Source organism: Acipenser ruthenus, chromosome 31 (genome assembly GCF_902713425.1).
Source record: "Acipenser ruthenus chromosome 31, fAciRut3.2 maternal haplotype, whole genome shotgun sequence".
NCBI classification, from domain to species: Eukaryota; Metazoa; Chordata; class Actinopteri; order Acipenseriformes; family Acipenseridae; genus Acipenser; species Acipenser ruthenus.
This window is the reverse complement of record NC_081219.1, coordinates 14,870,109-14,885,650: the sequence shown is the minus strand read 5'-3', so window position 1 is coordinate 14,885,650 and position 15,542 is coordinate 14,870,109. Positions and strand designations below refer to the sequence as shown.

Genomic DNA, 15,542 nt, shown 5'->3' with positions numbered 1-15,542 from the left:
GTTTAAAAACCATTATTATTATTATTATTATTATTATTATTATTATTATTATTATTATTATTATTATTATTATTATTATTTGTGTGTGTTTTAAAAATGTAATCTTTGGCTGGGAATGTGGGACTTGGTCGTTAATTTTGCTGCAGTGCCACCAAGGCCTTTAGGACAGTGCAAAGTGGGCACAGCAGGAGCTACTGCCCTGGAAGACTCCACTGTGGGTAGAGCTCAGAGTTTGGCTGGATTTTAATCCAATTCAAAATGTGGTGCTCTGTTTTTTTTTTTCTTGGTATTTTACTGGGGACCTGGGACTACAGCAAACTCACTCTCTGCAATGCAAGCTGCTCCCTTTCTTCAGAGCTCGCTCATATGCAAGATGTTCTGTTTTATCATATCAACACAGACCTGCGTCCTGTTTTTTTTGCTGATTTTCTTTCTTTCTCTTTTTCAGCATCCGGCTGCAGCTTTTCCGAACGAAAAAGAGTGGCTGGGGTGTGCGGGCCTTGCAGGACATTCCGGACGGTACCTTTGTGTGCGAGTGAGTGCTCTTTCTTTTACTTCACTGCCATCGTTCAGAGCATGTCGTTTGGTTCGAACTGCTGTGCCGTCTGGTTTAATAGGTTTAGAGCATTTTTAGAGCATTTGTCTGTGAGCCTGGTGTGTCCCAAGCTTTGTAAGCAGAATCAATGCTTTGAATGTGCAGGTAGTGAGACTCTGGTATAGGCTCATTGTCTTGTATTTTGGTCAGGTTTGCGATTCATTGAGCTTCAGTCATTCTGACGTATCTTCCTTGTTTTTCCAGGTATGTTGGAGAAATCATATCGGATTCAGAGGCTGACGTGCGGGAAGACGATTCCTACCTTTTCGACCTGGATAACAAGGTACCGTTCCTGCTTTTTGAGGAGACATTTGGTTTATTCTACAGATGTGGGGCACGGTTCCGAACCCCAGCTGCCTTGTTTCCACTGTGTTGACAATTAATCTAGGCTTGTGTCCTGACACATCTTTTAAACAATGTATGCCTGTGCTCGCCATTCTTCAAGTGTCTGGCCTGTTTTCCCAAGACTCTCTCTTGGATGCACACGACTCGCACAAGAACACAGGCTTCATGTATTCCACGTGTCGGGTTCTTCTTGGCGGCCCGTGGTTGTTTTAGCTGATGTGTCACTCGCTGACTTGCACTGTTCTATCAGCGTTAATCAAATTTTGCTTTAAAAAATAAGCGTTCTCTCTGGTGCCTTTCCGCCTCCCAGGTTGGACGCGTGTACTGCATCGATGCCAGTTTCTACGGCAACATCAGTCGGTTTATAAACCACACGTGCGAGCCCAACATCTTCCCTGTGAGAGTCTTCACATCCCACCAGGACCTGCGATTTCCCAGGATCGCCTTCTTCAGCAGCAGGCACATCAACGCTGGAGAGGAGCTGGGGTAAAGGGGCCTCTGTGTGTTAAAGTGGTTGTACTAACTGAATAATAACAGCATTGCACCCCCCGTGTGTTTTATATATACATTATTATACACACATTGCTAGCTCATTGAGATACATCAGACTGTCTGTACAAAAAAAACAAATGATATAAGATAGATGGATAGATGGATAGATAGATAGATGGATGGATAGATGGATAGATGGATATTTTTCTCTTTTTCAGGTTTGACTATGGAGATCGGTTCTGGGAAATCAAAAGCAAGTATTTCAGTTGCCTGTGCGGCTCGTCCAAATGCAGACACTCGGCTGAAGCCATCGCACAGCAGCGAGCCGACTCCTCTCCAGCCACCAGCCAGGAGAACGGAGTCCCTGACACCAGCTCCTCCTCCTCCTCCTCCACCACCACCCCGCCCAGACCTTCCTGAGATGCGTCCCCAGAGCCAGCCAGGAGAACGGAGTCCCTGACACCAGCTCCTCCTCCTCCTCCTCCTCCTCCTCCACCACCACCCCCCTGCCCAGACCTTCCTGAGACGTGTCCCCAGAGCCAGCCAGGAGAACGGAGTCCCTGACACCAGCTTCTCCTCCTCCTCCTCCTCCTCCTCCTCTTCCTCCTCCACCACCACCCCCCCGCCCAGACCTTCCTGAGACGCGTCCCCAGAGCCAGCCAGGAGAACGGAGTCCCTGACGCCAGCTCCTCCTCCTTCACCACCACCACCCCGCCCAGACCTTCCTGAGACACGTCCCCAGAGCCAGCCGGCAGACTATGCTCCTATGGGAACATGGCTCCATCCCCAGGACCCTTGGGATCAACCCTTGTAGTGTCTGGCCACTTCAGTCCCCTCGCCCTGGCATACACAGTGACAGGGATCTACAGCAGTTTGAATCGTTGGCAGGTTGTTTTTTTTTTCTTTATAGTCTGGCCTGAGCTCACACAAGGGTAGGGCTCTGGATAGTTCTGGTCAATGCAAGCGTAGTTCTGAGGACAGCCCACAATCAACCGCAGAGGTTTGCTGCCTCACTGACTCCTCCTCCTTCTTAAATAGTATTTTTTTCCTAAGAAGCATCTCTAGAGTTTTACTTGGTCTTGTCCCAGAGACGATTTCAAGTGTTGTCCAATGAATGCAGCTACCAAGGGCACCGCTGGGTATGCAGAAGCGACTTTCTTTTGTTTTGGGATTTCTGCAACTGTCATGTGATTTCAACTGGGTGTTCTTCTTTGTATAGCTACATACATGTAGTGTGTACCTACAGCAGAGCGTCTTCTATAAGAAGTGTTTATGGGGACATGCTTCACAGGAATGCATGAGGCGGATGTTCACTTAGAATTGGCCTCTCTGGTCTTTCTGGTCCTTTTCATTAACCTGTCATTCTTTCCTACACAATAAGCGCCAGAATCGGGAGGATTTCTTGTTTTTATTTTTATTATTATTATTATTATTATTACTATGTTGTATTTGTCAACTTTCCATTTTTCGATTCATATATACGCTTCTGATAAAGGACTGGAGTTGGCACATTAAAGTTGTGTGTGTTTTTTTTTGTTTTTTTTTTCCTTTTAATTTTAGTGTAAGTGTGTGCGTGTTTGTTTTTGTCATTCCCTACACATTGCTGTCACCTGTCTGCTTTAATGTGGAGAGGTGAGCCGTGCACAAGCTTGGGCTTCCCTGCCACCAGTGCCTCCCAGTGGCAGTCTGAAAAGGGTTTGCATTCATTTCTTCTTTTCTCTTCCGACTTGTTAGGCCTGAGCACTAAACAACGTGTGTGTGTGTATAGAACTCCTCCACTGCCGAACCCTTGCCAAATACGTTGGGAATTCCGGAACTGCTTGTCCGAGTGCGGGGGGGGGGGGGGGGGGGGGATGGGGGTTATTGATCCCCCTCTCCCCTTTCCCAATGTTTATTACAGACACCAGGTGAAGGGAAACCGTTCATTACTTACAAGATGCATTTGTCTGCACGCAAAGTGGCCAGCAGCTAACGAGCTTGGTTGGGAGGGGAGTTTCACCCAGTCTTCTGCTATGCAACTTCAGGACGACTTTCTTTTTAAATTTTTTTTTTTTTTTATATATAACAACTAGCCATGCACTTTGGGGACAAGTGACAATTGAAGGTCCAGAAAGGTCTACCAAAGCGTTCAGTTTTTGATTGCAAATCTATAAACTTTTTGTTTTTTTCTACCCATGTTCCAGCCTGCAGTTCTCAGCAGGAGTTTCTGTTTTTATTTTGTTATCCTCCCTGCGAGACATCAGCCTGTCTGTATCCCCAACAAGCTGATGCAGGACATCTGAGAGCGAGACAAACGTTGCTACTTTTTATTACATTTACCTTGTAATGAGGAAGCGCTGGGGACAAAGATAATGGTGCTGATCGCGATGTGTGTTGTGTGTGTGTTTTTTTTTTAATTATTTACCAAGTGAATCAATACTCGTTATAACTCTCTCCTCCCCCCCCCAGCCCTGTTTTTTTTTTTTATTTCAATTTTCATATTGTAGTTTAGTCTGTACAAAAGCTGCCGTCTTATACTCGATGGCAAAACTCCTCCTGCTCTCCATACATGTTTAAGTTTGTGGTTAGTACAGTACAGTCTCCTGTGCAGACTCTCTCAGCTTTTTGAGATACAAAAAGCTGTTTTAAAAGTTTCCTTTTTCTGTTACAGATTTCTGCACAACTGAGAGCAAAAATGTGTTCCCCAACTTTTATTGGTTATACCTTTTTTTTCAATAAATTTACTACTAATAAAAAGGCGGCTTCTGTGTTGTTGATGAAACATGCTTTCCAAGGTCGGATTAAGCTGGTGTAAATCGCAAACCGCAGGGATGATAATTTAAACTCCTTTTTGCAGATCCATTTCACCCATTCCAGGTTTTATTACAAGCTTGATTTAGCCACAGTGTGGATCGGTAACAAGCTCTGGTGTGTCTTATTAAACTCCTAGTAAAACCAGGAATGGATCAGACCGCTGTGCAACAGGAGTCTTATTTCCATCCCTGCCCTGAATAAAGCAGGATGGACTGCACGGGTAAACCTGTCTGTCACCGTGCTGTTGTGTCCATACCTGACGTACAAGCACATTCGTATCTATGAGAAGAAAAAAAAAAAAACTAATTTAAAATGGTGCGTTTTACTAATGACCGAGATGAGGCAGGTAATGGATTGTATATTAAACCAGAAAATGAATCTGCTGTGTGCCTGTGGAGATCTGAGTACAGAGGCTTCCGAAGCTGGTGGAGCTGTATCATTCCCATAAGAGAAACTGAATTACTGGCTTTGAGAAACAGCACTGGCTGTTTTATAGGAGATAGGAATTTCATTTCACAGCCAGTAATTGGGGAGCAATTTGTATTTTATTGTTTTGTCTGACCATGCAAGTTGTGCATGACACAAACTGCATACAATGTTGTCCTAACAGTGAGGTAGCCGTTGCAGCCTGACAATACAAACGCATATCTTCAAATAAATAGTAATATTTCATACTACAGTATTGGCAAAACGTCCACAGTGAGGATGGCTCTTTGTAAAAAAAAAAAAAAATCATCTTTTAAGGTCTTTATTTTTTACATGTTGTTTTAATTGGAGTTATACTTGACGTATAGCCCCACCTGGTGCTAAGCTTTTGAATTGCATTGTAAGTCTCGGAACTGCCATGAAGAGATCTGATCTATAACTAATGCAACTTTATATAATAATAATAATAATAATAATAAATGCACAAGCCCTTTTTACACTAACAGCATTTGTTTTTTTGTTTTTGAATTCCCTCTTGAATTAGTGGTGCACAGGCGCCCTCGTTTTGAAGCAGTAATGCTTGCACATCAGAAGCCTCTTGAACGGTGTGTCAGCAGGCAGTTAGTTGTTTGAACTGCACAGTGTTTGCCCCCTTCCTGTTTTTTTCCCTGTCTGGCCCTGGTTTAATGTGTTATGCTGATCTCGTCTCTTCACAGTGAGAAACGTTCCTTTGTTTAGTTTTGATAAACTTACTTATCGGGGTGGCAGGAAATGGCCTTTCCGTGGGACTGGAGCCAAATCAGGAAGCTTCCGATTTTCTTTATTTTTCCCAAAAAACACTTTCAGCGAATCCCATCCTCTCCTGTTTCGCTATGAAATGCACCAGCACTGTTGGCTGGAGCTGAAGACTGCAGTAGACTTTTTGGGGAGTTGAAGTGATCCTTTTGTAATATATTAATAATAAATAAATAGTAATATTTGGAGTTGCCTTACAAGAATTCTCTAATTTGATCCAGACTCGAGATGAACCAGAAAAGGCTCAACAGATACTCCAAATGGGACGAGAGGAGGTCAACCGTGGTCTATGGTGAGCGACTTTTGTGCCTGAACTGAATTTAGACGCGTGTTCTGAAACATTTGAGTTTCATCTCACTTCAGTGTGCTTCAACTTGACCCACTTAACAGAGTACTAACACTAAACACTGCTGTCCCAGAGTGTGGCGGTCAGATATATTCATATATTTCTGGTGTAGTGTATACCAAACCAGAAAAACAGTAATAACTTTGACTTTTTATTTTGAACAGAATCCTAATATCAATAACTGTATCCTTTAGGAAAACGGAACCTTTTACATTTTATAGAAATGTTTGTTTCAACAGTTTCAATGGAAACTTTTTTTTTTAGATTTTCAAGTTACTAAAATATATAACACTGTATATCATGTTTGTAACGGGACTCTGGGACGCTTATTTTAGTGTTTAAGAAAACTTGAACAACGCTCCTCAATATACAAATTCATTCGACAGTGCGGTGTCTGGTCATCAGCCAGTACAGAACTGAAGTTCTACATTACCCACAGCAGAGGGCGCTGTTTTGCCACACGGCTAAAAAAAGAATAGTGTATATGACAGAATTTGGATAATTATCCTTCTTCTTCTTCTTCTTCTTCTTCTTCTTCTTCTTCTTCTTCTTCTTCTTCTTCTTCTTCACATATGCCCAATTCCGAACAGGCCTGCGCTCCGTTGCATTCAACAGCTTGAACATGTTAACCCTCGGGGTAGAGTACGGAACTTGGGCCAGGGAGACGAAGAGTACTTCTGTGGACCAGGCTAGCCAGCGGGACAGACAGCGGGGTGATAAGACCGACGGATCGGAGGTTGTGACCGTCTCCGCGGCGGAAGGGACGCAGGTCTTGCCCGATAAGAGGCTTCACAGCCGCTCCTTCACGCAGCGGCCTGGGACGGATTTTCAGTCTGCGTGCGTGCAACCGGCCAACGAGGCGGGTCAAGGGAGGTTCGGTTCTGCCATGAACCTGCCGGACATGATAAAGATTCACGAGGAATACAAAGTGCACGTCTCCGAGATATTTCAACCCTGGAGCAGCAGGTAGGTTACAGCACAGCTAACAATTAAAGCAACTGTCCCAGTGGTAATAACCAGCTCGGCCACTGGGGGGCACCAGAGTACAACAAAACGGGCTTTCGCTTGGCTTGGGCGCAATTGCATTAAACACTCCTGTGCAACAGACAGGAAAGTGCGTGTGTGCCCGTATAAAACTAACCCATACTAAACGTAAAGCGAAGTGCAATAAAGTGTAGTTGAAGCACAGGCAGCATTGCAAACCCCCCCAAAACATGACACACCATGGTAAATACATGGTATAACCAGAAAAGTGCACATTGATTGAGAAGGATGTGTGTGTGTGTTCAGAGATAATCGCATTATAGTTTGCATGGCACAGCGCCGCTTGTTCTGTTATAGAAGCCCCGTCGTGTCCGCTGAAGGGTGATTCATTCCAAACGACAGCCGCTTCAGGGAGTGTGGGAATGAATTCACTGGGGCATCGTTTTAAACGGCGCCAGCGTGCAGGGCACAGACCGCTAAACATTTTCCATATCTATCTTTTTTTTTCCGGAAGAAAAAATAAATGCAGTGAAGTGATATGTATCTTCAAAGCGCGCCATGGTGTGGGTGTGACGTGTGAGTTACAGGATCTGCATTGATTTCTTCTTGTCCTCCGTCTTCTGGAGCCCGTCACCCCCAAGTGTTTGTAGGGTAATATGAAAATGTTCGCTGCTTGCACTGCCTCGCCTAGCAACTGTTACCGGGCGACCGGAACATGTCGGAAAAAAAACAACTTGAAGAAACGACTCAAGATTTGGTGTAATGTCAGCTTTGACTTGCACAACGGTACAGTAGAACAACACATACTGTGATGTCAGTTAGTCGAGACTCGGGCTAGTAACCAAAGTTTATCACGTGTGCATTAGCAGCTTAAAATGAAATGGCAAACGACTGTAAAACCGTAAAGTATGTTAAAGAAAAAAAAAACAAGATATTAGTAAAAACAAACAAAAACTGTCAAACCACCTCTCTCTCCGTCAAACAGCTGGCAGGCGTGCGCGCTCCCGGCGAGCCCACGGGCAGGGTGGCGTGGACGCGCATGTGGCGGTCTGCTCTCTCGACCCGTTTTCGCCTCTCACCAGCTGCTTTTGTTCCTTGTGTCGTTGTTGTATATGTACGATAACGAGAGAGAGAGAGAGAAAAAAGAAAAGCAAAACCCTTAGTTATAAATACTAGACCAATAACTGCAGCTGGCTGTAAAGGGGCAGAACTCCCCAAGCTGTCCAGCCGCTGTAGCCTTTAGCCGTCCACTGCACATTGAATTCAGAATTGACGCCTTATTTTGAAATTCATGAAACCAGAAATTGATCTGGTGTGAGAGAGAGAGGGATAGAGTGTGAAACCCACAGTTTAACAAGAGGAATACCGAAAAATCAGCATGGTCCTCCGTGTGCAGAGAAAACCCTGCCCTTTAAAAAGACTAGACTGGTGTATTGTCTGATGTCGCGCAGCAGCTGCTGTTATAGCATTTTAAAAACACTAGCGGTATCACTTGTAATGGTGGCTCGCAACGAGACGGAGAGCGAGGGTAAAATAGCCCCGTATTGATCAGGAGCGACCGAGCTGTGAGTCTTTGCATTTTGCACAGTGCTAGGAAGGGAATAACGGTGCAGGTGGAGCTGCTTGCCTGATAGGCTAATTGCAATCACGTGTGCTGATTCTTAAGGAGCCGGAGCTGGTGAAATTGGTTACATTTTTACATTGCAATTGATCCAGGAGTAAGTGGCGATGCGGCGTGTTGTTTTAAACGAAACAAAAGAGAAGGGAACATTTGCTTTGTGAGACATTTACTCCCCAGATCAAGAGCTGTCGAATACCCGGGATATAATTTTTTTCTTTGTTTTTCAGAAGAAAACCTGATTTTTTTTAATGCACACTTGTATTTTATTTTTTGTTCCCTGATATATATATATTTTTCTTGTGTATGCATGCGTGCAAGCTGGTTCGGCGCTGGGAGCACACCTGGAATAGAACGCGTCTGATAGAGGATCGTTAGTCAACAAGAAAAACGGGGCGAAAGAATTGGTTTGCGTTTTAGATTTTAAACTTTCTTTTTACTGGAAGCTGGATAAAACAAGAAAGAAAGAAGGAAGGACGCGGAATTGAAAAAAAAAACAACAGTAAATAATAAATATTATTATTTACTGCTGTTTTTTTTTACAAACACACATCTCTATATGTGCGCATATATGTGTATACATGCACATACATATAAATATATATGAACAGTACACACCAATGCAAACTCTTACCCGGGATCAATCCTGCGTGTTGTGATGCGTCTTCCTCCTGTCGGTTTTGATGCCAGTTTGGATTTTAACTCTTGGATCTCTACGTTTCTAGAATGGCTCGCTTCGGAGACGACCTACCAACCCGCTATGGAGGCGGCGGTCCGGCAGGCGCTGGGAGAGGGGGAAGCCGGCAGGGAGGCCCCCAAGTCGCGCCAAGGATGTACAAGCAGTCGATGGCTCAAAGGGCCAGGACTATGGCTCTCTACAACCCCATCCCCGTCAAACAAAACTGTTTTTCGGTTAACAGATCCCTCTTCATCTTTAGCGAAGACAATATCATACGAAAATATGCCAAACGAATAACCGAGTGGCCATATCCTTTGTTTAGTTTCCGAGCAAGCAACAGTGAAAGCGGCACGGGAGGAGAGGTCTCCTTTTATTATTCTGATTATTATTCATTCTTTCTTTCTTTCGGTTATTAAATTGCAGCGGGGATAACAGTATGGCAGAGACATGTGTGTTATTTATTAGAACACGTGGTATCCTAAATTCTATTCCACTGACATTCTATTCAGGCACTTAAGTTTGAGGAATTAGTCGTAACCCCTAATTGAACTACTAAAAAAAACAACACAGCACTTTACAGGAACCTAGCAGCATGCGTTTCCAATAGGCATCGGCGAGGAGGATCGCATCCTTTTTGCTCTGCGTCCAGTTTGTTTTCAGGGCTGTGGCGACGGGTGGGTAGCATTTGGCTGGTGTCCTTTTTCTGAGCTAAGCTTACTCCCTGTTCAACAGTACTTCACTCCCGTCCTTGATTGCCGTGTATGTAGCAGTGTCGTGCATCAGCTGTGTGCGGCACATTAATGTAGTTTAAAAACAGTTTAGTGACACGGGTTTAAAACGCCGTGATATCGATCCGGGGCAGCAGTACAGTAGTGCGCATTTTGCCAGCGTACTGTGATGATCAGAATGGATGTTTGCAAGTAAACGTTAATTATTTACGTCGTTCGGCATATCAAAGCTTGAGCAACCCCCGGTGTTTTCATCTAAGCACATAACTGCGTCTAATTAAGGTCCATGCAAGGTAGTCGTGGATGATGTTCCGCTGTGTGCGCTTGTGAGTCTCCGGGGAGCCGGCTGTTTCCTTTTCATATCAAATCACTGCCTTATTGATCCCAAAACATCAGCAGTTCTGCACCCGGCTCCTAGCAACCAAGACAGGTCAGCCAGGCGCTTACAATTACACCCATTGGATCCCTGTTAAAAATAATTACACCATGTTTCAAATACAGTAATTCTCGAATATAATATGCATGCATATTACATACATACACCAACCGCTGACATAGCATCCTAAAATTAAACACACCCCGTACTGTAAGGCTCTTATTAAAGTTATTTACCTATCATCCTGATATGGTTTTTCAATAACCACACATTTTCCAAAACAAGCCGTGATATGTAAATAATACTGTGTATCGTGCATGCCATACAACAGTAGTTATTATTATTAAAACAGGATCTGAAGCTGTGTGTTATCAGTGCATTAGTCTGCGTGTGTCTTGTGCGCGGTATATTGTTGCTCAGCGTGTTTAGTTGCTCTCTCCATGGTCCTGATCTCGCCCACGCCCCGTCAGAAACCAGGGCCGGCTAATACACATGATCTAATAGAGGGCTTTTCTGCGTGGGAGTCTAGCGCACGGGAAAGTTCTCGAGGAATAAAAGAGCCGATCGATTCTGTTTTATACCACCAGTACTGTACCAGTCATTTGTGCGCTGTTCGCTTTGGGCGATTCACAGAAGCCCGTCACAGGCAGCAGACACACGGCGGATTAAATTATTGCGAGGTGCCGTGAGCAGCGAGATAAATGCTGCAAAGCGGTGTGGAAGTTTAAACCGCTTGTTTCGCGAGGGCTTTGGTTTGATTAAACAGAGTGACACGCAGGCGTTTGTTTTGGTGTTTTTAGATGCAAAGAAAATCCGTTTAAATACAGCTTCGATAATGCAACTGTAAATTGCAGTCTATATATAAAAACTAAAAAAAGCTACCACCAAAATTTGTGTAAAACGGAAACAGAGCTTTTAAATAAAATACATGTGTAATGAAAAATAAAAAAAAAATTATATATAGTACATTGTTTTATATTTATACTAAGGTAATGATAAGATCGATATCTTAATGTGTAAAGTCCTGCTATTTTACCAGCGCCCAACACACGACTTGTAAAATATCAATATAACCATCTGGATATCGCCTCCAATCACTGCGTGCACAATTGTACCAGTTAAGTTTCCTATCTATGTATCTATTGTATAATGCATATATGTCTATCTATTTATTTTTAAAGTTATGGCAGGGTAACTTCTTGAACTCCATAGAGTTCACACAAACGGTTTTAAAATTTCAAGAAATATACTTTATAACCCGTGATTGAAGGGGCTATGCAATTTGCATTCAAAGTTGTGGGAGTTTGTCTCAAACTACAGCTGTGAAGTCCTTCATGATGTAATAATGTAGAGTGATGACGTCGTGATGAACACGTGAAGAGGGGTTGCTTGTGACATTCTTTAGTAGAATCCATACTGTAGAAACTTGTACCTGATGATGGACCACGTTCTTCAAAGCCACTGCAACGTGGCACCACAGTGCTTGCTGACGAAAAGGCCATGGCACAATGCTGTCTGTTTTTCTTTGCTTTGAAACCTGTAAACCCCTCAGTGGCTGCAGAATGCACAGAGACAGACACTGAGGGAGAGAGGAGAGGCTTTCCGTCTTAGGTTGCCAGGGTGACCAGATTTAAAAGGCTGCTTTCTGACATTAAACCGAGGACTTAAAAAAAAAAAAAAAATAAAATAAATCACCTGGAAAATTCCATTCACACGGATGCATTTAAAATCAAATAAATAAACAAAGTTATACAAGCAAGAGAGAGGCATTTGCCATGCATAGACGGAGAGCTCGCTGGAATTCAATTGGAAATGATATAGTTGGTACAGTGTGTAATTACATGCACATTCCCTCCACTTATCCTTAAGTGTTATTGATGTTTGAGATGAGCCTTTTAGACCTGCCTCGCCTAGATTAACATTAACACTAAATACAAAGGGTCCTCAGCATTCCAGAACAGAACCATGTGCATCTAGAGAGCCTTCCGTGGAACCTTTGTGTTGCTCACATTCTATACAGAACCGTTCCTGTAGCCCGCACACAGATCCACAGTGCTCTGCTTGTTAATTTGAACCCTTAACTAGGGGTACCATGTGTGAAGCAGCATGCTGCTTTCATATTGAACTTCAGTGTTTCTTTTTGCAGAGCTTAAACCAGGGAAAGACTCCAGGAGCCACGTTGCTGTTTATCCAGTCTAAGGGTGGACACAGCAGTACAGCAGGTTATAATTCACTTCATGTGCTGACAGAAATATTGTATTTGCCTGAAACATTTCCACTTGCTCTTGTTGCCTTCCTTAACCCCGCGCACTCCATTTGAATACATGATTCTAGCCACAATCATAGCAAACTGCATCGTCCTGGCGTTGGAACAGCACCTACCAGCAAGGGATAAGACACCGATGTCAGCGAGACTGGTAAGTGACACCCGTGCTCCAATTATTACTCGTACCCCAGTTATTACCATGTTATGTCATGTTTATGTATGCCCCATAATCCCTGTACTGCTATCATCAAGGGGCTACCAATACATGGAGATGATAAGGTACCCCGTCAAGGAGGATTAAAACATTTATGAAGCGGATGTCTTGACTGCTCAGCCCCATTGGCCAGATCACTTGGACGCATTTACTAATTAGCCCTCTCTACCAGTCGCTGAAAATACATGAATTTGCATTTTCTACCCATAAATACTAGATGCTGTGCTTTTCCTCTTCCTGCGTGGGGAAGCATTCTTTCCAGTTCTGTTTTGTAAGCGATATGCAAGCTTCCCCACTGAGGGCCCTTTTGATTTCTCTGCTTTCCTAAGCTCTCCTTAAAATTGGTGTTTGAGCTCTCTGGGCTGACATGAGATTTGAAAATGTAGACACGGGGGTAGCACGCTTATTGAGGGAGGGCAGGGACAGCTGGAGCGTTTCCTTTTTAAAGAAAAAGTTATTCTTTTGAAATGTAAAACCTGTTGCGCTAGAGCTTGTTTAAATTATTAACCCGAGTTGATAAAAGGAACACCTCAATAAAAAAAACATGGTGTCAGAAAGAGTAGAAATGAAACTAATAAAACACAGTTTGTATCTGCAGCGCTGCCACTGTATCAGAGATCACATGCAACATGCCAATTGCGAGCCCTGTTTAGACTTGGAGTTCTAATGCATGCATGCATGCATGCATGTATGTATGTATGTATGCATGTATTTAATAATGATCAGTCTATCGAGTGCTCTGTTGATTTGTTTTGCACAGTGCAACGCCCACCCTCTCATTCCCCCTGCGACTGAGTCTAGATGTTTTATCAGTGCATAAATAAACCAGCTGTAATCTTTTTCCAAACTCCTCACTGAAGAGGCCAGGAAACATTTCTTGCTAAGAAGTCTTTTTTAGCTCGTTTCCAAACGGCTTTTATCACTCGTGGGGATAGTTTATTTATTTAATCAGACTTGCACATTTGTGGTTTGGAAGTGGAAGCAAACCACAGCTCCCCACTAATGTCTAGAATGCAGATCAGAGCACTTAAATTAATCTGTGAGTGTTCACCCCCCAGTCCACTGGTCTGCCTCTCTGCAGTGGATTAAAGACATACACAGCTACTGTAGGGAGCCCTCATGCAATCATTTTAATTAGGATATATATAGTAATTAAAAAATGAATGCACCCTGGGTAGCGAATGCATAGGCCTGAATTGGAATTATCTCTGTGATATGAATGTGACCCTCTGGCTTCCCTCAAGAGGAAAGTTTTTCTTTTGATTTAAAGCAAGTCTGTGAAATGAATGGCAATTACAGCAGCCACACCTTTCTCACTGTCACTGCACAGGGAGTTCCCTTCAGGTCAAAGTAAAAGTATTTTCATACAGTAATCTGTCTGCTGTTTGTGTAAAGCATTAATGGTTCTGCATGGTAATGGCTTGGTCTTCAGATCTCTATGAATAGATGAGTTTAATAGGAAAGCGCTGGAAAGAGCAGGTATACAAGTATAAGGGGGGGGGGGCGATATGAAGGTATTAATAAAATGAGGATGGTGACACGCATACAATACCCTCCCGGTGTCTTCACAGCTCAGATGCTTTGATCTCACATTAACAAAAAATAAAACCTTCTTTCTTTCCAGGACGACACAGAACCCTACTTCATTGGAATTTTTTGTTTTGAAGCTGGCATAAAGATCATTGCCCTGGGCTTTGCCTTTCACAAAGGCACCTACCTGCGGAATGGCTGGAACGTCATGGATTTCGTAGTCGTCCTGACCGGGTGAGTACTTTGAGCAGGGATGTCATGCTGGATTGGTGCTATGATGATGATGATGATGATGATGCTGGTGGTGGTGGTGGAGATGATGATGGTGGTGGAGATGATGATGATGATGATGATGATGATGATGGTGGTGAAGATGCAAGCAGCAAGGTCAATGGGCCTGATGGGGAACGTTTACACTGGGAACCATGTGGAGTTTGTCGCAGTGCATAGAGAAGTATTGCATTTGCAATCATTGGAAAGCCTGTGTTATTCAGCTTGTGCCTACAGATCTACAGATCCATTTACCAGCAGAGAGCGTTGAACAATAAAAGCAGGAGTGGATGTATTTTATTATTGTCTTGGAGGGGCTGTCTGGTTTCAGTTTCTGCCCTGCTGAAATTGCTCTTCGGAGAGCAGTTAAACAAAAGAGCCGCGCGCTCCCCAAACTCCTTCACTGCTGTTGGCAGAGCAATGAATTTAACTGCAACAATAGAAGCAAGGCGTTGCCCCAGAATCTACTTCCCAATGCAGAAAGGTTTGAGCCATTCCATGTTTTACTGCAAGCCCAAATTAGACAGCACGGGCTGAGCTGAATGCATGTTTTGTAGATGTTGCATGCAGTCACAGTAAGACCTGGAATGGCTGATGTCCTGCAATGGCAGTGTTGTTGCCCACCCTGCTTTATAAATGCATCATGTGTTTATTTTGTAACTTTAATAACACTGTGACCATTTGCAGTGGATTCAATCAAAACATACAGTATATGAAACACGTCATTTTCTGAGGATTTCTAATCAAACACAGAGAGGTAGAATGAACACGTCCCTACATTCACAAAAATGCAAAAAATATCGCACTCGTTTACTGAATTACAGTTGTTTATGCTAAATAAATCTTTGACTTTAACAAAGCATTCTGCACTAACGAATAGCAATGTGCCTTTCCTTGCTGTTTTTGCAAAACTCTCTCTGTCCTTTTTAAAGGCAGCAGGCACAGCACAGGCTGCTTTGTGGATAGGATTCTGCGTCTCGCTGGGATTTCTGACCTGTTTTAAATAAGAACCGAATGAGTGATGAGGAATGAACTTTACTCTGAGCCATTAGTATTAGCTCCTGCGTCGTCAGGTACCAGGCAAC

At 43.4% G+C, this 15,542-nt stretch overlaps 2 protein-coding genes across 8 annotated transcripts in view; both read left to right on the top strand.

The window, feature by feature from the left end:
- Window positions 1–2,948, top strand: part of LOC117964709 (histone-lysine N-methyltransferase EHMT1-like) — a 32,910-nt gene extending 29,962 nt beyond the window's left edge. For all 7 annotated transcript variants that reach the window (XM_059005285.1, XM_059005288.1, XM_059005282.1 and 4 more), the window contains 4 exons: window positions 449–535; window positions 800–878; window positions 1,251–1,426; window positions 1,651–2,948. In XM_059005285.1, coding sequence (XP_058861268.1) covers window positions 449–535; window positions 800–878; window positions 1,251–1,426; window positions 1,651–1,852 — 544 coding nt within the window. In that variant the 3' untranslated portion in view covers window positions 1,853–2,948. The remainder of the gene's footprint in view (window positions 1–448; window positions 536–799; window positions 879–1,250; window positions 1,427–1,650) is intronic.
- Window positions 2,949–5,380: 2,432 nt separating this feature from the next.
- The window catches only part of LOC117964688 (voltage-dependent N-type calcium channel subunit alpha-1B-like), a 110,933-nt gene continuing 100,771 nt past the window's right edge, over window positions 5,381–15,542 (top strand). Inside the window, exons 1-5 of the mRNA XM_059005289.1 lie at window positions 5,381–5,738; window positions 6,383–6,758; window positions 9,120–9,380; window positions 12,489–12,594; window positions 14,282–14,421. Of these exons, the coding sequence (XP_058861272.1) occupies window positions 5,675–5,738; window positions 6,383–6,758; window positions 9,120–9,380; window positions 12,489–12,594; window positions 14,282–14,421 (947 nt within the window). The 5' untranslated portion in view covers window positions 5,381–5,674. The remainder of the gene's footprint in view (window positions 5,739–6,382; window positions 6,759–9,119; window positions 9,381–12,488; window positions 12,595–14,281; window positions 14,422–15,542) is intronic.